The sequence below is a fragment of the Perognathus longimembris genome, chromosome 10, assembly GCF_023159225.1.
Source record: "Perognathus longimembris pacificus isolate PPM17 chromosome 10, ASM2315922v1, whole genome shotgun sequence".
Classification (NCBI taxonomy): domain Eukaryota; kingdom Metazoa; phylum Chordata; class Mammalia; order Rodentia; family Heteromyidae; genus Perognathus; species Perognathus longimembris.
The window spans coordinates 52,243,396-52,268,753 of record NC_063170.1 but is presented as its reverse complement, the minus strand read 5'-3'; the positions used below and the strand labels follow the sequence as shown (position 1 = coordinate 52,268,753).

Below are 25,358 nucleotides of genomic sequence, written 5' to 3'. Positions count from 1 at the left end.
CATAAGCGGCTTTTTGCCATCCTCCCCAGAGAAGAAAAGAACACTTCAACAGCCTAACATCACCAATATTTGTGACTGACATAAGACAGAAGGAAGGGGGGAAAGTCTGTCCAAACAGCTCAGAATTTTCATATTAAACACACGTTACATTTTTAATGATGCAAGGAATTCGTAAAAATGTACAAGCAATTGTAACAGATAAATTATCATTCCCCATTAAGGTGATGAAATGAATGACCACGATGCTATCCATTTTCTTGGATGATAGTGGTCATCATAAACTGGCAGAGCTTGAGCTACTGAGAGCTGGGTTGGAGAAATGGAGGGCATTTGTAGGCAAAAAAAAAAAAAAATAGGAGGCAGGTGGACTGCCTCTGGGGAGTGGAGGCTGGCGCTGGATGGGAAAGTGGAACAGAACTGCCTCTGCTTCTCCCCAGTCTGAGAAGGGAGGTAAATCTAGGTGGCAGTGGTCAGAAAGTCATGGAGATGTCGTTTCTGTGAACCTGAAAGCCGGAAGGGGGGTCTGAAACACTACTGGCCACAGGATTTAGATTTTCAACAGGTTTACCTATCACATTTTACCCTGAGACAACTGCCTATTTCTTTCACTTCCAAATTTTCTTCTCTCTTCACTATTCCTATTTATTCTCTCTCTTTCCCTCTCTTTTTCTTTTCTATCCCTTTATCTTTCTGTTTTCTCTTTCTGTCTCTTTGTTATTTCTCTGTATCTGTGTCTTTTTTTCTTTTTGTTCCTATCTTATACAAATATACATGCACATACATACAATACTTGCAAGGCAGAAAGTCATATGAAGTCAGAGCATTCTACCTTCACCCAGCTCTTGTTTGTAGAAACAGTGTAAGTTAGTATCTCAGACATGCTTGGTGAATGAGGCCTTGATTGGCTGACTTGTTCTAACTGAGACATGCAGTAGTCAGCACTCACTCAGCTCAGGTTCATTTCATAATTTGATGATCTGACCATCAAATGATGTGACCTATGTGAAAGCACCTCACACAGCCTCTGCCTCGCAGTGAGACCTAGGCTAGTGTTTGGTTATTATCCCGGTTGTCTGCTGGATAGTTGGAGGGCTCCTCTTCACTTCTGGCTGAGAGTCACTCTTGCAGGTAATTTCCCCAAGTGACCATTCTGGCCTCTGTGCCTACTAACAGCTACAACCTAAAGAAGACAGTTTTCCATAAAAGGCATGCAGTGCAATTCTACTCATCCACCAGGAGGAATGATATGGTACCATTCATAAGAAAAGAGAAAGACTTGGAAAAAAATTATATTAAGCAAAGTAAGCCAGACCCAGAGAAACATAGGTTGCATGGTTTCCCTCGTTTGTGGTAGCTAGAATGTGCCTATAAGTCTGCAAGTAAACAAACTAGGGGATAAGCAAGGGGTTACAAATGAATTAACTGGTGTGTAATAGACTCTATGGGGAGCACAAACAGTATAATTCTTTTAAAAGACTTAAGTCAAATCCCAACAAAATAAGTACCAGGAAATGGGTACTTGCAAGAGGAGAGGGTGGGATCAAGGGGAGAGGTAAAGGAATGAAGGGGAAAGGGAAGAGAATACAGATGAGAACTCATGTGTATACCACAGAATTGAGAAACAGAAGGGAAGGAGATGGGGCTGGGAATATGGCCTAGTGGCAAGAGTGCTTGCCTCGTATACATGAAGCCCTGGGTTCAATTCCCCAGCACCACATATACAGAAAACAGCCATAAGTGGTGCTGTGGCTCAAGTGGCAGAGTGCTAGCCTTGAGAAAAAAAAAAAAGCCAGGGACAGCGCTCAGGCCCTGAGTCCAGGCCCCAGGACTGGCCAAAAGAACAAAAAAAAGGGAAGGAGAAGGGTCAAAGGGAAGTAAAGATGTTGAAGTGATGACACAGATTGAGTTGCATTGTACGCATAAACTGCTTTGTTAAATGACAAAATAAAATTCAATATGTAACCAAAAATTAAGGTAAGTAAGGGAAGGACTGGGTTTGGATGGGTGGGTGAGAATATTGAAAGGGATGACATTGGTCAAGATGCACCAGGTTCATAAACTACTTTGATGAATGTCAACTCCTTTGTACAACTACTTAAAGATAATATTTAAAAAAAAAAAAAAAAGAAGCATGGAATGGAGTTTGGAAATGTCTTTGGATGCCATATCCATCCTCTATGCAAACCATAATTTTGAGACCTTGTTCCTGTTCTGTCTAGGCTATGACATGCTTCCCACTGGCTCCTTAGTTTGATTCAGCACATTCTAGACCAAGTATCTCCCCAGATTGTGTGATGTTAACACGTATGGGTTCTGGACAGCACCGGACACTGCTGAGCCCATCCACATCGACAGACAGGAGAACTGAGGCTCAGAGAGATGGACTTAGGCAAAATCACATAGCTAGTGAGTGATTGGAGGAGTGGGAACTATATACCACAGGGTATCATTTCTTCTGGCCCTGACCAAGCTAGCAACAACTGAGACTTGAAGTCTAATAAGTCTACAAGTTTGTTTCATGACAGCAGTCCCAACTCATATCACTCGCCAGATAGCCTTTGGCAGAGAAAATGTTTCCTCTCCCCTGATAGTTTAATATATTTTTATTGTCTCTAAGTACTTGTACAAGGGGTTTCAATTTAACATGTCAGTCTATGAGTACATGCATCATGATCATTGCCTCCCATTTCCTTGTTCTCCTAGCCCCACCCATGCTCACACATGACCTGGCTCCGCCCTGGTATTTCTACACCAATGACTGACACAGGAAGTCCAGATGTGTCTGGTTTTAGAGTCTCGGGTGCTTAGTGCTACTTAGTGATCATATCAGTATGCACACATTGTCTCTGAACACATTGTGCACACATCCTATTCCCATGCCCTTGTCAAAGGCATCTTCTTCCCTTCAGTGCGAATGACACACTTAAATGTTTATAGGCTTCATAGCGGACACAGACTACAGATGCTGGGGCAAGATTGGACCGAGGAGTTGCTGTTCTTCTTTCAGTGAATGACCTCCATCCTGCACAGGTAGAGTGCCTGACTCAGACTCAGTGTCAGGCCCTGGGTTCTTTACCTCCAGGAAACAGTCAACAGCTTGCTTGACAAGTCTCCTTGCTGGACATACCAATTTCACTGATCTTTATTAGATCTTGACTTCATTATGACAAATTGCATGTCAGAAGTAGCCACTCGCTCCACAAAGAGCAGTGCAAAGTTTCCTTCTGGAAAGCTGGAAGGTCCCACAGTGAAAAATAGCAAAAACTAACAAATGAGGACCACTGAAGTTAAGTCAGTGCCTATGCCCTCCTGCAGAACCCCCAGAGCAACAAGAAAAGCTGCCCAGTCACTCCCCTGGGGTTGGTGTTTTTTTTTCCCCATGTTTCGTCACTGGTCTCACCCCAGTCTGTCAGTCCTCACAAGTACAGGACAGAAGTCATTTACTCAACAATGTTGGGTCAGTGGCTAAACTATGTAGGCAAATAGTAGGAATGAAATAGTTGCCCAGGTGGTAAAAGAGCCAAGGAGAAAAGTAGAGTGAAGAAAAAGAACCTGGAGTACGAGGGAGGATGTTACCTCCCAACCAGCCTGGGTCAAAAGGCATCTCCAACACTCCTGCCTAAAATTCAAAACTAAAACTAGTGATTCAAAGGGCACTGCAGGCACAAGGACAGCAAGAACAAAGACCTGAACTGGAAGCATATTTTGCATTTGAGGAATAGCAAAGAGGTTAGAGTAGCTGAAGCTGTGAGTGAACAAGAATGAAAGATGAAAGGCAACAGAGGTCTACCTCATGGTCACGCAGGCCACAGTAAGAAGTTGGCCATTCATTCTGAGCAAGATAGAGATGGGAATGCAAGAGGGCTCAGAGCAGATTGGGAAGGACCCCTCTGGATTCTGGGGTCTGGAGAAAATAGGACAAATGTAGAAACCCAAGTTAGAAGCAATTGCAATCATTCGGGGGCAACTGGAAGTGGTAGGATTCTACCTATTCTTGGAAGGTTGGACCCACGTAACTGCTGTGGTGTGGGGTGTGAGCTGCAGAATGGAACCATGGATGACAATTCTTTTGACCTGAGCAAAGCAAACCCTCTAACTATTTCTAGCCACAGCATTCTTAGATGTCCCCACTGGCTGCACCTGGTTCTGCTTCCTGCCACTCACTTTTCCAAAACATTGGGCCTCAATGGAGTGGAAACGGTAACACTGAGCATCTAACAGTGTGAAGGGAACGCAGAGCTACCCACAAGCCAATGGCTCCCAATGCCCCAAATGCATTTGTTTGCATAGCTTGTATCCATCTCTGAACAAGGAAGAGGAGGGTAAAAGGAGGAAAGAATGGAGGGAAAAAGAGCTACAGGTGCCCCCCCCACCAAAAAAAGAAAAACGTCCAGCTAAAAAGATCAACTAATATGTGAAGTATTAAAAGGCTTGTTCAACTATCATCTACCCCAGGCAGTTAAAGAAACAAGTTTTGTTAGTGTCAAATGCAGAGCTGGTGAAGAGATGTCCAGAGATGATTGCCCCATGCCTACTTTCCGGATGTTTCCACCTCCCACCTCCTGTCCTGAGAAAGGGACAAAACAGACTTGATTCAGAGGAAGTCCAGCCTGAGCCCTGAAGGAAAACCCAAGATAATCTTGCTCTTTTCCTTTGTGGTGCCTTTAAATTGATTATTTTCAAGTGGAAACTGAGTTTTGATTATGTGTAGAAGCTTGTAAGGCCTCTATGGCTTTCAAGAGCTTTGGAAATAAACCTTAGAAGGAAATGTATTAAGTCTGAATTATGGAAAGGTAATTACAATATCAAAAATACTACGTCATTTACCTTGTGTCAGCCAGTCTGGCAATTTAATTCATTTCTCACTGCAGTATTTTTATAAATGATTTTCATCAATAAGTCTGGGGTAGGTTTTTTGGGGTTTTTTTACTTTGTTTTTCACCTTTTTTTTTTTTTTTTTGCCAGTCCTGGGGCTTGAACTCAAGGCCTGAGCACTGTCCCTGGCTTCTTTTTGCTCAAGGCTAGCACTCTGCCACTTGAGCCACAGCACCACTTCTGGTCTTTTTGTATACATGTGGTGCTGAGGAATTGAACCCAAGGCTTCATATATATGAGGCAAGCACTCTTGTCACTTGGCCGTATTCTCAATCCCTTCACTTTGGTTTTTGGTGCTAATGCTGGGGCTTGAATTTGAGGCCTGGGGGATAATTCTTAGGGTTTTTTTTGCTCAAGGCTAACAGCCCCCCATCACTTGAGCCACAACTCCACTTCTGGCTTTTTTGTAGGTTAATTGGAGATAAGAGTTTCATGGATTTCCTTGGCCTAGATAGCAGGATTTCTTGAGTGCTTTTTAGCACATTTAGCACTCTGTGCATGGAGGTCTCCAGAGCTAACATTTCCCTGTGGAAAACTTAAAATGACCCTAGTGGTCAGTGTAAGGAGACCAGATCACACGGGGTGCACAGGAGGTATAGTCACTGTGAAGATGGTCAGTTACACTGAAGTCTGGGCAAGTGAAAGCAATATTTCTCTGCCACTCAAATCCGTCACTTTCCAAGGACAACCCTCTGCCTCCTGATTGTGCCTCTGTCATTCACTTGTCCTCCAAAGCAATTTTCCCCTTGCCCTGACTAAAGGGCATTTGGCCAGCTGCTCCCGTTTTACAACTTCCCTTTGAGACTCCTGGCCTTCATGGTCATTCCCAGTGGTTTCTCATAAATGTCAAACTGAGAAAATCAAAACCCACAAGCCAGTGCCTAGGGGAAGTAACAAGGTTGGCTCATCACAGTGACCCTCAAGAATCTCACCCCATAAGATAATGGGAACCCAGCCTATGAAAACAGTCAGCCCCCTCCCCAGGACAAACCAACAACAGCTCCCATAATCCTCTTTGCTATAAGCAACTGGAAGGTCTCTCTGTATAGGACTAGATGCTTGGAGGACAGCCAAAGCCCTCAATGACCTTCCTTAAGCCTCTTCTATGTGTGCCCACTGCAGCTTGGATCCCCACTGGACAGAGCCACTTGCATCCTGCCAAGGTTGGCCTTGTGCTTACTACTTCCATGTGGGAGGCTCAATCCTTGATGTGGTTGGCCTCCCTCTTGCTGCTTGGGACCACTGAAGGTTTAAAAGACAATAGTTGCCTGCCTTGGCCTTAGGAGGTATCCACAGGCTTGCTCATTAAGGAACTAGACAGTGGCTGTGACCGCTTTACCCTGCCCAACCAGGCCTCTGTCTAGTTCTCGAACACTGTGGATAGACTCTGCCACATTTGATACTAACAAAACAAGAAGCCAGAATATTCATTCATGAGGCTGGTGTGCTGAGTGGCTGCCCCAGACTTCATATGGTAGTAAAAGAACTGTGGGATATGTGTCTGAGTTGATTGAGATGGGATGTTCTCCCGGAGAGCTTCAGAATAATCTCTAAAACATGGAGTGAAAACAGGATGACGTGACTGGGGACCAGATAAAGGGGTGTGATATTCCACTATCTCTATATAACTAACCACACCACAGCGCGTGTCCTCAAAACCACAGTTGTTTGTCTTCATTCCCACATTTGCGAATGGATTAAAGTGGCTTCATCCATGCCAGGCTCACCTGGGTGGCTCTGCCTCCTGCTATGACTCTGGCTGGCCTTTGCTCCTGGCTGTTGGTTGGGCTCTGGTGTGCTTTACATAGTTCATGCTGGCATCCTGACTGCAGGGAGAGCAGCTACTTAGAGGAAGCTTTGCTGGTGGCCCAGGAGAACCAGCCTCGGCACTAAAGTACATCTCAAATCTGTGCTTCTGTCATCATTTGCTCATCCCCCATCAGCCCAAGAAAGCCAACACAGACAGAATCAAGGTCAAGCCCAAGCCACTGGGATATTGTTCTCAGCCCAGAAGTAGCAGAAGTAAGCAGCTGCATGGACAAACGCAACATCAGTGGCTCAGGAAGCTAAGGCATGTCTTGGCAATGGCTGGAGAGAGGGAATCTCATTGAGTGATAATCAGATCTGCCCCCAGTGTCAGGAGACCAGAGAAGGAAGATCAGAGCGCTGGGGATAAGAGGAAATGTCCCAGTCCTTCGGAAACAGAAGTAAGAGAAAATGAGAGTGAGTGCTTAGCACTGACCATTTGCTATAGATGCCAAGACCTCCAATGCAAATTCAAGGCCAAATTGTATTTTTCCCAGGCTGAGAAAATACAGAAATGTAAATGGTTTGCAAAATATTTTCTAGGCCAGCACCCACGTCTGTGTTTGATCACCCTGTGTAATGCCAGCTACTCATTATTGCAATCTTACATCCACATTTACAAGCCAAAGCACTCACATAGACGTCAGGTGCTTCTCTAATAGAGTTGGTGGCAGGCAGATAGAGACCCTCTCAAAGATGTTTTCGTTCCACAGACATGAAAACTAAGACATGAATGGTTAAAATTGTCTGAGACCATCACATCCTTAGAAGTAGAATAGTCTGATGGCACAGTTCTTTCTTCCTACCCAAATCCTTCCCCTATCTGACTGGGGGACATGAGGGATGTGGCTGGAGAGCATGAAATAATGAGGGGTGTGGCTAAGGGGTATGAAATAATAAAGGGTGACAATGGGGGGCATGAAATGAAGGGGTGGCTGAAGGCTATGAAGGGTATGAATACTGGGAGTGTGGCTAATGACATGAAATATTGTGAGGTGCCGGCTAAGGGCCATAGAAATTAGAGTGTGGTTGAGACTGGAATAATAAGTGCTGTGGCTGAAGGCTATGTAATAATGAGGGGTGTGGCTAAGGAGCATCAGTACTGGAGGAGTGTGGTTAAGGGGCTTGAACTAATGAGGAGTCTAGCTGAAGACTATGAAGTAACAGAGATGTGTCAAAGTCATCCCAGAGCCTTCTCTCTTTTCTGAGTTGTCACTCCAGTTTTATTTCCTCCTTTATCTCCTTCCCTCAGTGGGTCTCCTTGGAATACAAGAACGTAATTTATAATTATTTGGCCCGGACCTCTTGACAACATTTTGACCTATAGCCAGCTGCTCCTAGTATGTGCTGGATTTTCTGCAGGATGCCAGGTGTTCTAAGACAGGTGCAGGTTCTAAAGACACAGTTAGCGGTAGCATTTCCCAATTACTTAGTGGAATCACAGGTTGCTACCCCATAATAGCCAGCTCAGGTTACACAAGCAATTCTAGGGTAACAGCCAGTGTTGGAAATGAAATTGGAGGTGGCTGCTGAGTCATCAAGAGAGTAAAAACTCAGAGCAGATTTTTCCGTTCTGGCATCTGCTGTTCAGTGAGCAGTTCCTCCTTCCTCCGCCCCCCACCCCAGCCGCCTCTATGTAGATGACAAGAGGAAGGCACCTGGGGGACGGGTATGCAGGAGAAACCCAGATTAGGAAGATGAAGCTATCATTTCCAATGACAAAAGCCTTGTCTGCTTTCAATGACAAGATATTTTTGAACCATACTATAAGTTCCTCTTCAGGGAAGCCAACACTGCCAGTTAAAGCAAGTGATGCAGGGTCCTCTCTGCTATTTAGCCTGGAGCAATTTCTCCCCCAAACTACCCTGTGGCTGAGCTTCAACCTTGGAAATTTTCCATTTTCCTACTGACCAACTATAATTTCTTTTTCTTCTATGAGTCAACCTTCAATGAATAATGCAATCCAAGCTCTCACAGCTGGAGAGAATCTCAAAATATCCAGGCGGTGCTAGACTTCTGGTTTCCATTCCAGCAGGCGAGGAGCTTGGAAATCGTCCTTTCCCATACTCACAGGAGAAGAAGAGAAACCAACTGAAAATCAGCAGCCCTTCTTAGATCCGTCAGAAAATTGAGGTCACAGGACAAGCTGCTGCTCCTACATTGGAGATTCAGACAGGGAAACTGAGAGAGTCACAGCTGATTGGAGCAGAGGCCTATTGGCATAAACTGCTTCTGGAACCAGAGCCAGCGTTCCTTTTACTCAGTACATTAACAAAAAGTCACCTCAGCCAGAATTACAGGGTAGACCAAGAGGGTAAAAACAAAAACCCTCAGATTAAAAAGACAACCAGTCAGGTATGGTGGCACATACCTGTAATGTCAGCATTTAGGAAGCAGAGGGAAGAGACTCTCAAGTTCAAGGCCAGCCTGGGCTACATAATGAGTTCCCATCCAGCCTGTTTCAAAACTTGGAAACAGAGGGAGGGGGAGCATGAAAGAGACTAAGCATCAGAATCAGACTGGGATGTTGAAATGATCAGATCAGGAATTTCTAACTATAATTCAAATACTAAAAACTCTATAGACCCTAAAATTGGGATGGTTTCTCAATTTCGGTTTCTCAATTTCATGGTGGCATGAAAACAGAATGCAGTCTGTGGAAACTGTTAGAACCTGGAATGTGGATCTTGTCCCTGAGCTGGTTATCTTTTCTTGCAAAGCTGGGCTGCAGCTGTGAGCTACAGTGGCCAGGCGGTCACATGATATTGAGAGCAAATAACTGACACTCTTCTTCTATACGCTGTGTTGCTGATTTGTGATGCTGGATAGTTTGGGGATATTAAGTGCATCTTCAGTTTAGGCTAGCTTCAAGTTTCTGTGGGTTTGAGAGGACTCCATCCATCACAAGTCATGGGGCATCTGTAAGGGGAAAGTAGATAACACATAAGAAGAGACATGATACAAGCAGAGGGATGGAAACCTACTAAAGGACCAAAAGGAAATGGTAAAAGTCAGTACCCAGGCTCTTGTCTTGAACAAAATGTACTAGACTCCACATACTCACACTTCCTATTATACAGTAAGCAGTCAGCCTAGTTCAAGGGTACATAATGGGAAAATAAAGGCTAAGAGTCATCTATACGTGCATAAAGAGAAGCATGTATTATTCCCTCTAACCTTGATTCAAAAAGCACTTATTAATAAATGTTTCCACTGGGCCCTATGCTGTGACACTGAAATACCACAGAGAACAATAATCCCTTGCTCCCAGCCCTTAGAAAGTTTGTTAAATAGAATTTTTCTTCTTTAATCATTTCAAACCATGTCTATAGATAATCCAACATTATTAAGTTGTACTTTGAACTTGAATCTCTAGTCTCTGTACATGTTTAACATGTGGGGAGCAATTCACTGTCCAATGGCTCCATTCCTCCTGTCGGTGTGGTTCTCACTGTACTGGATGCTGGCCATATACGAGGAAGGAAATGGATACAGATTCCTGCCCTTGGGAGTTCACATTGTAGCCAAAGGAGACAAACAGAAAAAAAAAAAAAAAAGTAAATCCTACAGAGCATGTCTGCCATCCCAGTTACTCAGAGACAGAGATAGGAGATCATGGTAAATTTCCAGCCCCAGCAAAAACAGATACCTTATCTGAAAAATAAACAAAAGTAAAAAGATCTTGTGGCCAGAGGAGCCATTCATGTAAACAGCAGGCAAGCCAAAGCCTTCCTCCATCCACCTCCCAGACAACTCAATTTCTACTGGTGTTGCCTCTGCCTCTAGGTAAGAGATAGCTTTTCTAGTAGTCTAAAGGCCCTGAATCACATCCTATCAATTAGTTTGCAAGAGACACACTACAGTGGCACAAGTGATTTACTTAGAGTAGGAGATAATGTAGTTGGGCTGAAAGACAGGCCAAAAGATTTTAATGCTGGTGCCTCCAGGCAATTATTAACTTTCCCTCTTAGCCAGGGACCACAGCACTTTCATTCCTCAAAATGACACTTCTCCCTTCTTAAAGCCACAGTTAATTTTACAAACAGTACCCATTTAACACCCAGCTCACATGAGCTATCTACCTTGAATAAATGCAAATCCAGTCTCCATGGCATGAATTGTGGCCTTATGCTGAGCATCACCATGGCAACCCATGACACCACCCCATCACCCCCAGCACCAACCTGCACAGGATCCAGTTCCCCAAGGGTCCCTTCTGTGCCTAACATGGATGTCTTGGCTTGTTCAGATATGCATTCATAAGCATCATTGTCAAAAGGTTTGCAGTGGATGTTTACTGTCATTTTGGGAGATCTATTCCCTTTGTGGCAAGTGTTGGGGTTTTTTTGTTTTGTTCATGGGGGGAAAAGTCGAATGAAAATTACTGTGTGTATTTGATTAGCAACATTTGTTGATAACATATGGTCCAAGGAGGCTTCTGCAAATAAGAGGCTTTAAATAGTAAACAGAGATGTGTCTGCAACGGAGCAGATGCTCTCTGCAAACACACAGTACGAGGTTGCTTTACCGTGGATTTCTCCCCGCCCTCTGCTCATTTTCTTCCCAGATCAAAGTGTTCACTTTCAAAGCAATGACACGATGCAATCGGTTTGCAGAAATAATATGCTGTGATATTTTTAAGTCATCTCTACCTCCTGGAATATGAATTACCTGCTACTTCTGTTTATTATTTGATATTAATAATGATGTGGTACTGACCCAAGTCAGCCAGCTCAAGTAGATTTTGAAGCAGCATTTGGATACCACGTGTCTGAAAGACTCTAATACCCAAACAAAGTTTCCAATAGACCAAGAGAGCCGGGAACAGTTTCCTCGCAGGATTTAGAGCAGCAAATTGGATCACCATGTCCTGAGCTGTCCTTGTAAGTGCCTGTTCATAGTTGATCTCCATAGATGTGCTCCAGTGAGCAAGCATCTAACGTGCTAATGAAGATAAAATTTGTTATATTATGCTGGGCAGGCAATTTAACTTCCTAACAGAGCCCGGCTTCTGCTACAAAGGACCAGAGAGCACATATTTCAGGCTGGCTGGACGTATGCGCAGCATCACAGCTATTTACCTCTCGCACTAGAGTGCAAGACATCTACAGAAGGTCCATAACGAATGAGCACCACAGCGTGCTAATAAAACTTTATTGATAGGCATCAAAATTGGGATTACAGACCATATTTCTGCATCACAAGATATTCTTGACTGTTTGCAGCCATTTAAAACTGCCAAAACCATTCTCAGCTCATAAGTCATACATACATAAGCAGACAGGCAGCCAGACCTGACCCACAGGCTAGATAGAGTTTACCAACCCCTAGTCTAAATTCCTAAAACAGAGGCTTAACTTTTTTTAGTGCATTCTGTGCCAAAAGATGCATTAAACTCTGTTGTTGTGATAGTTCTTCTCCTCATGTTCTTTTATGAACCCTCTGGAGTCGGTAGCATTCTTATCCTTAATGTATAGATGAGAAAGCTGTGTCCTTGATGAGCACCATGGGTGGTGTGAGCCTGTGATCGTAGCTACTTAGGAGGCTGAGATTTGAGGATCATTGTTGAAGTCCACTCAACTTTCCACTAACCACTAGAAATACAGAAGTGAAACCTTGGCTGAAGTGGTAGAGTGCTAACCTTGAGTTAACAAACAAAACTTTCTTAAGTGTTACCATTTCTATAGGGCCTCTCTCAAAGGAGAGTGTAATATACACAAAGGAAGAGCTTTCATTTCACGGATGTTTGGATCCACGGAAGCACATAATACAGTGATTTGCATGTGGCAGACATTCAGTTTCCTCAATGAAGGGCCAGTTAGAGGTATGAGTTCCCCAGTAGTGGGTATTAGAGCTTCATCTAGCAGCGTATAATTCTTGTTAATCAGCTGGGCTGCTCATGGATTTAATCTCCAATCTTTTACAAAAAGTATTTATTTGGAGTAAATGCACATATCTCAAAACACATGTTTTTATGTTTGGAGGTGTCATGGTAAATGCTGGCATTTCTCTGTTATCTTTCTTTGGATTATACACTTGGGCTGAAAAGACCAAATTCATCATCACAGTATACTTAAGGCCTGGTAGCACTTTCTAGTACTACAGCCTTTGACATCCATGTTGCCTCCAGCTCTTGGCCTCCTGAGACAACCATTGTTTGACCTTCAGAGATCTCCGACTGGCTCCTGAGAGGAGCTGTCATATGCCGTGTCCTCTGCATGCTGACAGACACTGTGTGTGTTAGAGAGTTGATGTGCTCCTAAAAATACCAAACCCTTAAGGAGACAAAGTCCTCAGCCTGAGTCAGAAGTCACAAACTTGATTATCTCACCTCTCCACAATCCTGCCCCTCCCCCATTCAACGGTGACCCCTCCTTCCATATTTGTTTATTAAGCAAATATGTGCTGTGCTCATGGTGCCATGATGGATACAGGGGATAAGGTTTTTGAAAATATTCCCTGCCCTAAGGTCTTCACCATATGGAAAGGTAGATAGGTAATTGCCAAACTATTAGGTAGTACAGTGTTAAGAGTTACTGGGAGATAGGAAAGGCCTCTGTTTCAATGTATAGTTTCAAGGTCAGACAATCTGAATGTGAAGCCCAGCTCTTTGATGGCCTAAGATCCTAGTCCAGTGATCTAAGTTTCTCCATGTTTAAAGTGAGGATTAAATGGATTGTACTTCATAGAGCTGACAGAAGGATTAAATGAGATAATCCACAAAGAAACCACTGAACCCCAGGCCTGGAAAACCATAAGAACTCAATAACTGATGACTATTTTTAGTACATTTGTCAGCTAGCCATACATTGTAAGGCTTGGCAGATGCAATGGGATCACAGAAGGACAACCTAACCCATTTTACTTTAGCTATCTTGTGTTTAGAGAGAAGTTAGACACTTAGCCTTTCCAACCTTTTCAACCTCTGTTTGTAATAAGTACTGTCAACTACTCTAGGCTTTGCAAATCCAAGTGCAATTATATTTTAGTTCTGGGAAATGTTTAAGAAGTAGCACATCTTGATAGCCACGGGCAATTGCTTAGCAAGGGAAAAGACAAAGGCAGAGAGAAATGCAATCATGAGAAATAGATTCATTTCTCCATATATAGCCCCACCCAAACACCAAAGCTTTTGATGCTTGTTCGATGGGCTCATTTGTCTGTGTCAAATGTGGTAGTCTGTGAAGTATATTGAACGTGTGAAATAAATCCAAAGTTAGAAGTCAAAGTGTCCCAAAGTCCCAGCAGTCTTAAAATAGAACCTTCCCTTTGAGCTGCAGAGATAATTTATGTTCACTGGATCAAGACACAAGAGTTATGGGCAGAATGAAAGAAGGAGGAAAAATGATGCTGCAGTTAAAATTGGATTATGGTACTTAGAGGCAAGAAGGTATCTTGGATTGGAATCCAGACTAGGCTACAGAGTGATTAAGAGGCTAGCCTGAGCCACAGAGTAAATTTGAGCTAGCCTAAACCAAATATCTAGACCCTATCTCAAAAATTAAAAAAATAAAGGAACATTACAGATGTGGAGTTAAACTGAAGTTTACTTCCTATGTATGATCTGGGACACATGACTTACCATCTCTGAACTTTAATTACCTCATCTGTAACTATGAGGGTGACAATTATAGATATATTTAATTATAGAGTTTAAAAAGATACAATGCGGGGCTGGGAATATGGCATAGTGGTAGAAGTACTTGCCTCACATACATGAAGCCCAGGGTTCAATTCCTCAATACCACATATATAGAAAAAGCTAGAATTGGTGCTGTGGCTCAAGTGGTAGAGTGCTAGCCTTGAGCAAAAGGAAGCCAGGGACAGTACTCAGGCTCTGAGTTCAAGGCCCAGGACTGGCAAAAAGTAAAATGCAGTGCGCATATGACCATGTGATACTTTTGAGAGAGAGATCCCGTGCCTGGTACATAGTAATCTAAATAAATATTAGCCATTTTTAATATAAAAAAGCCAGATCTTTCCATGGCAAGACAAAAAGAGTAGATACTTTCATGACCTTTTATCTTCCCCAAAGAGGAAAGAGACAGGAAAAGAATGCTGAAATCAAACTTTAATTCTCGTAGAGGAAGCATTAGTGAAAAGAATCCAGAAGTAGCTTTCATTGAATCCAGTGGTTAGGATTCATGGTGCAAAAAGTGAACAGAAAGTTTTATAGCAACTTAGCATTCAGCTTAGGCCACCTTTGTGGGCCTGGGACCATGCATCTGCCCGGGCTGCATGCTCAGAAGGGATCTCTGTTTGTTTTAACCCTATTGTTGCTATCTGCAGTTCTTGGTGCTTTTATCTTTGAAAGTATGTTTCTGAGTCCACTGGAACAATGGAAGTCCAATGTCCAATGGAACAAGGAAGCATGCATGTAATGAAGGAAGGAGAAAGAAGATGCTTTATATTTTTGTACCTTTATATTTTTTTCACATTCACTTTTTTTAATTGTCAGTGATGTACACAGGGGTTACAGTTTCATATGTAAGGCAGTGAGTACATTTCTTATCAAACTTGTTACTTCCTCCCTCATTTTTCTCCCTTCTTCTCTCCTTCCAAATTCCCTCCCCACCCCAAGTAGTACAGGTGTATTGTCTTATAAGTACTGATGTTGTATTGGATCGCCTTTTACCCTTTGTCTCTCCATTTTGATGTTCCCCATCCCTTCCTTAGTTCCGATAAACATATATACAATACCTGGGATCCCAAATTCTGATACAGTGACATCAGGGGTAAAACTAAGGGAAGAACAACAAAAGAAAAAGGCATAATTTCACATAGTACATTGAAAATAACAACAACAATAATAAACCACTTATTTCCATAACTTGGAGTTTATTTCACTTAGCATTATCTTATGTGTTCATATGTACATTGCTATTGAGCTATTGTAAGCTTCTGCTATGACTATCCTAGACATGTAATAATTATTAAAAATGATGGAAACCATAGAGTCCATGTTTCTTTGGGTCTGGCTCACTTCACTTAGTATGATTTTTTTTCCAAGTCTTTCCATTTCCTTACAAATGGGGCAGTGTTGTTTTTTCTGATGGAAGCATAGAATTCCATTGTGTGTATGTGTCACATTTTCTTGATCCATTCATCTACTGAGGAGCATCTGGGTTGGTTCCATATTTTAGCAATGACAAATTGTGCTGGTAGCTTTAGTGTGTTCTTGCTTGTGATCCTTTGGGTAGCTGTCCAAAAGTGGGGTTGCTGGGTCATAGGGGAGCTCTATGTTTAGCCTTTGGAGGAACCTCCACACTGCTTTCCAGAGTGGTTGAACAAGTTTACACTCCCACCAACAGTTCAGTAGTGTTCCCTTTTGACTACATCCTCCCCAGCATCTGTTGTTGTTAGTTTTCTTGATCAAGGACATTCTTACTGGGGTGAGGTGGAATCTCAATGTTGTTTTGATTTGCATTTCTTTTATGGCCAGTGATAAAGAGCACTTCTTCATGTGCCTCTTGGCCATTCTCATTTCCTCTTCAGAGAAGTCTTTTTAGGCCTTTAGCCCATTTGTTGAGGGGGCAGATGGTTCTTTGAGGATTTGTTTTGGAGGAATTTAATTTTTTAAGTATATTTTAAGTATATTTTAAGTATATTTTAGATATGAGGCTTTTGTCCATTGTATGGCTGGTAAAGATCTTCTCCTAATCTGTGGGCTTTCTGTTTATCTTGCGAGCTATGTCCTTTGCCGTGCAGGAGCTCTGCAGTTTGATGCAGTCCCATTTGTCCAACCTTTCTTTGATTTGTTGTGTTTCTGGGCCTTTATTAAGAAAGTTTTTACCTGTTCCAAGGACCCCAAGCATTTCTCCTATTCCTTCCTGCAATGTTTTCAGGGTATCTGCTCTTACCTCGAGGTTTTTGACCATTTGGAATTGATTCTGGTGCAGGGTGCTATATAAGGATCTAACTTTAGTTCATTTTTTTAAAACGGGTTTTTAAACAAGTTTGCCAGCACCATTTGTTGAAGGGGCTTTCTTCCATCCTATTTTTTTAGGTCCCTTATCAAAGATTAGGTGGCCATAGGTCTGCAGGTTCATTTCTAGGTCTTCAGTTCTGTTCCATTGGTCCTCAGGCCTGTTCTTGTGCCAATACAAAGCTCTTTTTATTACTGTAGTTTTGTAATAGGGTTTGACGTTTGGTGTTGATATTCCTCCAGCACTGTTCTTCCTGCTAAGGATTGTTTTTGCTATTCAGGGTCTTTCATTGTGCCATATGAATTTTTGGATTGATTCCTCAATTTCATTAAAGAGTGGTGTTGGGATATTGATGGGTATTACATTAAATTTGTAGATAGCCTTTGGCAGTATTGCCATTTTCACAATGTTAATCTTCCCAATCCAGGAGCATGGGAGGTTTTTCCATTTCCTTAGTTCTGCTTTAATTTCCTTTTTCAGGTTTTTAAAATTTTCATCCCAGAGGTCTTTCAGTTCTTTGGTTAAGGTTATTCCTATTTTTTGACGTTATTGCAAAAGGAGTTACTTTCCTGATTTCATCCTCAGTCTTCACATTGTTAGCATACAGAAAAGCCATTGATTTGGGGGGATTTATTTTATACCTGTTACTTTGCCAAAGTTTTGGATCTGCTCAGGTAACTTGGGAGTAGACTCTATGGGGTTCTTTGAATACAGAATCATGTCATCTGCAAAAAGAGAGAGCTTTACTCCATCTTTCCCTATTTGGATCCCCTTTATATTTTCCTCTCCCTTTATTGCTCTGGCCAGGAATTCTAGTACTATGTTGAAGAGGAGTGGAGAGAGCGGACATCCTTTGCTTGCTCCTAAGTTTAAAGGAAATGGCTTTAAGTTTTCACCATTAAGTATAATGCTAGCTGTAGGTTTGTCATACACAGCCTTTATTATATTCAGGAATGCTCCCTGGATTCCTAGTTTCTCCAGAGCTTTCATCATTAATGGGTGTTGGATTTTGACAAATGCTTTTTCCACGTCTATGGAAATAATCATGTGATTCTTGTCCTTGCTCCTAGTACCTTTCTATTTTTGAAGCATGGCTTTCTGCTTCTTGAACAAGGAACTCTCTGTGTTTACTTAGCATGGAGCCCTGTAGATTACATAGCCAGCCTGATTAGAACTAAAGCTTCTATTTTTGCCTGCCTCACTGGGCCAGGTTCCTGTTTAAAAGTCTGATGGGATTCAGTAGTGACCTAGCAACTTGTGGCCAGCTAAGGCTCATTGAGGAAAGCCAAAAGCACAGCTATGGGCCTGGTAGAAAGGGAAAGTACTTAATGTTCAATTGTGGAGTGGTTAGCCTAGTCTCCTATGGCTTGAATTCCACCCTGCTGCCCCATCTCAGAGCACTGTACTGTCCAGTATTTTGCAGCATTTGACAAGCCCCATGAGCAGAGCATCTATGGGTGGCAGCAAAGGTTTAGACAGTTTCTGCTGAGCAGACCAAGATACCTTTACACACTGTATCCAAACCAACACCATGGGGGTAGATAATAGGAGGTATCCCAAAGCACTTGGTAGCCCAGTGGTAAAGCTTCTTCTTTGAGAACTTTCTGGTTTCCAGCAAGAACTTTTCCTCGTCTCCATGACCAAGCATGATGAAGAATGGAGACTAATGCCACAGTTAATCATGAATAATAAATGAATGGTTGCTCTCTTGCCAGTGTTGCTAGTCGCTAATAAAACTTTATTAGTGATTATGACAGGAGCTGTTGGAATGAAAGGATTTGGGATGTTATCAGTCACACACTGGAATAAAGGAACAAGATCTTTAGTGCTTCCTCAGTTTTCTCATCTGGAAAATGGCAACCATGCCCACTTTCTAATTACTGTGTATCAGAGGAATTGTAAGGTCCAGCTTGTGTCCGTCATGTGTGGTCAGACACATAGGAGCTGCTTGATCAGTGTGTGTTGGATGGATAACACAAATGTAAGTGTTTGGTACTAGGACGCATGTGGGAATGGAAGGAAGGCAGTCAAACAGGCACTGGGTTCTTACTGAGGCCCAAGCCTGCAGCTATTGAGTTTTTACAGCTACACTGCCGAGCAGGCTTATTTTATATCTGAAGGTCTTGAGGTGCAGGCCTATTAACTTGCTTGCCTCCAACCTCACAATTTGCATGGGCTGGAATTTGAGCTAGAGGGTTCTGGTTTAAGACCCTTTCACATCTGACATTTTGCTGATGTGTTTCATTCCAACTGAGGTCCTCCCCCATATCCTTGCTGCTACTGTGTCTGTTGTGATTTCTGAACTTTTTCATGCACCCCTGGTTCTGGGTCCCCTTTATCTCCAGATTTCCCCCTAGCTTTCATTAAATGATGGAATACAAGGACACTAAAAGTCAGGTTTTCATAATTTACAGGAGAAATACAAGTAGCTAAGAAGCACAGAGTCAGGTAGGAAGCCCATTTGTAGTCAAAGACAAGTGCATGGAAACAAAAAGAGGAGAAGAAGTAGGATACTCAGTGTAGGCAACTACAGAAGCCCTTTGGTTTGGACTTCAACCCTAGATGTGAAAAGTATTTGAGGAATGCCTAGATATTTCAAGCCTTTAGAGTGTTTACTGGATGCTCATAGCTCTTCCAACATTGTACAAATTCTAGTAAATGAAGAAATATCTCTCAATGAAATAGAAATGAAATAAAAAATAATGTCCAACTCAATTTCAATGATTTTAAACCATTTTTCAAGGCTAAAAATAGGGTAACATGTTCACAAGACATTAACCCCAGACTTTAATAAATACACTATAGAAATGGGATCACACGGGCAAATTAAAAAAAAAATCTATAGATCAAAGAATGTCTATCCATGTACCAGTGGCTCATTCCTATAATCCTAGCTACTCCGGAGCCTGAGATGTCCAGGGTCACAGTTCAAAGCCAGTGTGGGAAGCAAAGTCTCCAGGACTCTTATCTCTGATTGATGAGCAAAAAGCTAGGCTGGAGAGATGGTTCAAGTTGTACAGTCTCAGCCCAAGCAACAACAAGGCCCCGAGTTCCAACTCCAGTATTGGCCAAAAGAAAAAAAAAATGTTATATCTATACTGCTTTCTAGTCCTGCAAAAGAGCAGGCATTTGGCATCATTTGTTTTATTCGGCAAATATTTATTGCATGTCTTCCATGTGTCAAGCACTGTGCTAAGTTCTGTGTGTGCAGTATAAACAAACAAACAGTCCTTGCACTCCTAGAGCTGACAGAATATTAGTAAACAGACACAAATTACAACCAGTAATCACAGGTCGGTTCATTACTAGAATACAAAATGAAACAGTACGCTGAATGACTTTACTGCTAGAACCCAGTTTCAATGTAGAGAGGAAAGGACAGCCTCTCTTGGGGATTGCATTCAGACTGGATCTTACAAAAGACAACGGGGGACGAGGGGGTACAGAGAAACATTGTCACTGAGGGGACTGGTGTGCAGCAGGCCTGCAGATTCAGGAGGCCCGGGAACCTGGGGCAGATGAATGAGAGGGTGAAGCAGAAGACCAGACTGCACCCTGAGGACCAGTCCCCACGGGGCAGGGCCAGGTTTGGGGCAGGGGTTCCATGCAGTCCACTTAATACTTCTACAAGAGTCCTCTGATTGCAAGTACTTCTGGAGGAAGTAGAGTCATGAAGCGCTCACATCTGAGGAGTCTCTTCGGAACTCCATCCCTAATCCCTACCCCAGTGCTGGGTAAAAAGCAGTCTCTCTTCTGGAGAAATCCACAAACCCGAAACAGAGAATGGCATCCTTATCTTCCTCTTCCCCTTCTCTTTCTGTGGAGGTACTGAGAATTGAACTCAGGACCTTGTGTTTTCCAGGAGATTGCTGTACGACTTGGGTCACACCTCTTTCCGTTTGCTTCTAGTTTTTGTCAGACAGGATCTCCTGTGAACTGCCTGCTCCTCACACTAGGATCCTCCTACCTCTGTCTCCCAAGTAACTGCAAAGACCAGCATGCACCACCACACCCAGTCTGGGCATTGCTACATTGCTATTGCTAAACCTTTCAGCCCTCCCCCCAACTTTGATTGGATGAGGCCCTGCTCACTCGTTTCTTTCTTCTATTCAGCTTTGAATACCAGTGGATGGATACGCCTGCCCAGCCCTACTGCTGAAGTCTCATTTTAAAGTCAGCTCAAACCAAAGGAAGCCTCATCTCATAACCCAGAACTGCCATTTCTAAGAACTAGAGACAAAATGAAATATTGGTGATTGCCCTGGAATAGTGTAGACAAAGCAAACACATGTGTGTGGGGGTGGGGGGGGGAGTTCTCACTAACATGATTTTGTGCTAATTCCAAGTGATTCCTGATAGTGCACTGTGAAGACCCTTGGCAACTTTCTAAGCATCTGTCTTGCATTTGCCTAACAAGTTAATTAACACTTTTTGTCACTCTGGCAGCATTTGGAGGGCCAGGGAGGGAAGGTGACAGCCGGTGCTCCTTTGCTTTAAGCCTGAACTTTCTCAGCCTGGGAGGAAGGGAAGAGTTCTCCATGGTCAAGGCACACGCATCTACACTGACCATCTCTGGTTCTGTCCACAGTTGGGGCACGCAGGGTGACTTCTCCACGACTCACGCACTGCCGGCTGTGAAGGTGAAGCTGTTCACAGAGAGCACAGGTGTCCTGGCACTGGAGGACAAAGAGCTTGGGCGGGTGAGTACCCCCTCCCCTTCAAGACCTCCAGAGAGTAGGCATCTCAGGCGCAAGGGTCCTGCCTCTCTAAGATGCAGCACTGCCAAGGGCTGAGAGGCCCAGCTGTGAGGCTTGAGTCCTGGCTCCCCCCCCTCTGTATTAGACCTTTGACCTTAAGTCTTGTCACATTTGAGCCTCAAGTGACTTGAACTAACAGGAAGAGCAGGGTTCCACAGTGCCATTGGCCTGACACTCTACTTCTAGCAAAGATTGGAATGCCCTTGAAATGAAATGCTTTGCTAATTTATCTACATACCATCCAAACAACATGAACTCAAGATCAGACAGAGTTAGGATCTAGAGTGACTTTGTTGTAAACAGCTTTCTCCATTTCTATTAGTAGTCATCAGATGGATGCAGAAGTCCTCATAGAGAGCAATATCCCATTCTTTACAGGATACTGCACCTTTCCACCCTACCCATGCAATTCCAAACTAGACCAGCACCATTTGTTCTCAGAATATCTACAATGTGATACACATCTATAATCCTAGTTGCTCTGCTCAGGAGATGGAGGCAAGAAGATCAAAAGTTCAGTGCCAGCCCGGGAAAAGCTTGAAATATCTTATCTCAAAAGCAAATACAAATGGGGCTGGGGATATGGCCTAGTGGCAAGAGTGCTTGCCTCGTATACATGAGGCCCTGGGTTCAATTCCCCAGCACCACATATACAGAAAATGGCCAGAAGTGGCAGTGTGGCTCAAGTGGCAGAGTGCTAGCCTTGAGCAAAAAGAAGCCAGGGACAGTGCTCAGGCCCTGAGTCCAAGTCCCAGGACTGGCCAAAAAAAAAAAAAAGCAAATACAAATGAAAGAGCTGGAGGCTTGGCTCTAGTTGTAGAGCTTTTGGGTAGAATGTGTGAGGCCCTGGGTTTGATCCCTAGCATTTCAAACGTTAGTCGTTTCTAGTAACCCCAATGGGCTGGTACCAGGCCCTTGAGGATCACTGGGATAACCTTTCCCCTTTGCATCTCAGCTTTTGACTCTGCCCCAAGGAGCCAATGATGTTTGCAGAGCTCAGATTCGTCAGACTTGCTTACACCATTTTCTTCCATTGTCCCTACACTATTTACAATATAATCTGTACTTCTTAACAGGGCCTACCTACAAAGACTTGTGTGATCCTGCTTCGGTGAGCCTTTCTAGCTTCATTTGCTGCCATAGCCCCTTCATCCACCAGGCAACACTCAAATAAACCAGATTCATTCCCTCAGAGGGCCTGCTCTGTGCCTGGGGGCATTCTCCCACCTCCTAGATCTTCTAAAGCCTAAGTGCTTGCCCTGAATAAAGGCCACTTCTTAGAGAGCTTTCTCCTTCCTGCCCATTTGTCCTCCTAAGCTGTATCAGTCTCTCTTCACATCCTCCACTGAACTTAAATCACCAATGAGACAGAGAGAGAAGAAAGACCAAGTGGCAGAGACCTTCATTTGTGTCTTCCCTACTAGACTGTAAAAACCCCATGGGGGTAAAAATATAAAGTTTTCTGCTTTTCACTCCCATACCCAGTGCACAGCACACAGACATCCATGGACTTTCTTGCTTATTTGTAAACCTGTATTACTTGCAAAGACCACAGATTGAGGGCTTAAACAATTGAAGTCTGGACCCTGTAAAAGTTCCAAAGACAAAAGAGTAAACAAGGTTTAGGGACAAAAGAGCAAGGGCCCTCTGCTGAGGGCCATGGCCTGCAGGGTAGACAGACGACTTCTTGTGTCTTCACACAGCAAGAGATGGGACATACCTTCCTCCAGTCCTCTCAGGGGAGGTCATCCTTATGACTTCCTTTCACCTTCTTTTCCTCCTAAGTCCCTGTCTCCAGGTAGTCCCTTAGAAGGAAGGGGTTTAGATAGCTCCAGCATATGAAACGTGGGGTCATGCAGTTGGGTCCGGAAGATGTTTAACAAATTCTAATTCTTAATAGTTGTGATATGGATTTTGTTTATTGCTGTTCAGTGGGTAAAGCCTCTACAACTCTTCTGGCTGTCACAGCCCTCTGGCTCCACAGTGAGCAGAGACCACTAAAGTCGCAGCCCTGTAACAGGCAACATCTGTTCAGCACTGCAACTGCTCATCAGAAGTCAACGCCTGCCAGGGTTGCGGCTCCACAGCTGGCGGCTGCAGCTGTAGCCTTGGATTCTTTGAATCTTTGGATTCTTTGATTCTTTGGATTCTTTGTATTCCAAAGAAAAGAATCTCAGTCAAGAGCTATTGCTTTGTTGTTGTTGTTTTTGTTGTTGTTGTTGTTTTAATATCCTGGGCTGTGCTCTGATTGGTTGCCCCTGTGCAAATGATGTGTAGGACAACTAACCAATCAGAGAAGACCTGCTGAGTGTTTTCAGACCTGAAACTGTAGTTCTGGTTAGGTTTTTCTCCTGGACCTTCTCCTTTCCCCAACTAGAAAGGAGGGAGTTGGGGCATTCTATGGTTCTGTGGCTGGGATTTTTGCAGCAATTTCCATAGTTGGATCTCAAGTTTACCAAGCCAAGAATGCCTTCTAAAATTGCAAGATGCTCTCCTGGGGCCCTGGGCCCTAACTCACCTGCTGAACTTTTTAACTAAATCTACCCTTTCTGATAGATGTGTAATCCATCATGAAGATGGTGTGATTTTAGCCAAGACTTTTAATACCTCTGAGGCTGTGCTGCATGCTCTAGAGAGACCTGAGGGACATATGTGATGCATATACCTACCAATCCTAGCAAGACTCTACTTCCTGTGCATTCTTTTGTTTTTAACCCATCTTTATTTCTTCCATTTCCCCAATCTGTCTTTATCTTTAGGCTTGCCCTAGATTGCATTGAAAAGCTACAGACCACAGGAAGAGGAGCAAAAAAAAAAAATTAAATAAGACTAATTAAAAAGAAAAAACAAACAGTGCTTCTCCCAGAGAGAAAGGGCAGGGAAAGGAACGGCTTAGTTATTTTCCTTGAAAAAAATGACAGGTGTTCATTTCTGTCCCTAAGGAAAGAGGAACCCAAGAGTGGGCAAAGTAGCTTGCTTTTCATTTTTCCTTACGCACATTTTCCCATGCAAGTGGATGTCAAGAAACAGGAGTGACTCAAGGACCCAGCATACTGGTGTTAGAAAAGACAGATATATGATTGGCCAGCCCAGGAATGCACTGCCTGGGTCCCGAGATGAGCTGTACAGGACTCCCTAGGAAATTATTTGCAAATGTATAGACGTTGGCACAAGTATACCCACTGAGACAGGCAGTTATTACCTGACTGTATAGAGGGGCCCACTGAGGCTTATAGGAGTGAGATGACTTGCAGGTGTGGAGGACAGTCATCTGTAGGACTATCTTGTCTCTACCACACTGACCCTTGGCCCTGCAGTGGTGGTGGAGGCCAAGACTTGGCTAGCCTCACGATCACATAGTTTGTGACTGAACATTTTCTCTTCTTTCCTGCTTAGCAGGCTTCCCACCAACTATAGGGAAGCTGGTCAGCCTGGCCCGCCACTGGCAGGGCGCCCTCTACTGGCAGCACCTCCACAGGCAGCATCGGGATGCTTGACAGTAGTGTTTTGAAAGTGTCCCCATACTCTGGACAACATTAAAGTATTATCAAACTTCCATTCAACCAATATGGTTATAGGCCTGCTGTGATCATTCATTTGTGCTGTACACAGAGCGAACAGGAATCAAGACACACAGAAAATTTTAAGCTCACAAAACCTAAAGGGTGCTGACATAGCCCAGAAATGACAGTATGTCACATGTTAAGTGCTCTGCTTAGTGACACAATGCCTGGGAAGAAGTCACACAGGGAGGGGGCAAAGTCCAATCTATGGGGTGGAGATGCCATCCTCAATGAACAGGGCAAACTGGTAGAGGGAGAAGTTCAGGCCTGGAAACTAGCCAGGAGGCCCCACCTCTGTGCTCAGGTAACTGGGAGAAGCTGTGGGGTTGCTGGATTACAGCCTGTGGCTGGTGAGGATTATGGTACCTCATCATCATCCCCACATCAAAGAACAGCACACATGGCCTTGGCTGTGATGACAAAGTGCTTGA

General features: G+C 43.5%; 1 protein-coding gene across 3 annotated transcripts in view; it reads left to right on the top strand.

Moving 5' to 3' along the window:
* Cadps (calcium dependent secretion activator) overlaps window positions 1-25,358 on the top strand; it is a 429,166-nt gene that overhangs the window by 228,497 nt on the left and 175,311 nt on the right. For all 3 annotated transcript variants that reach the window (XM_048356072.1, XM_048356074.1, XM_048356073.1), the window contains exon 7: window positions 21,196-21,307. In XM_048356072.1, the coding sequence (XP_048212029.1) occupies window positions 21,196-21,307 (112 nt within the window). The remainder of the gene's footprint in view (window positions 1-21,195; window positions 21,308-25,358) is intronic.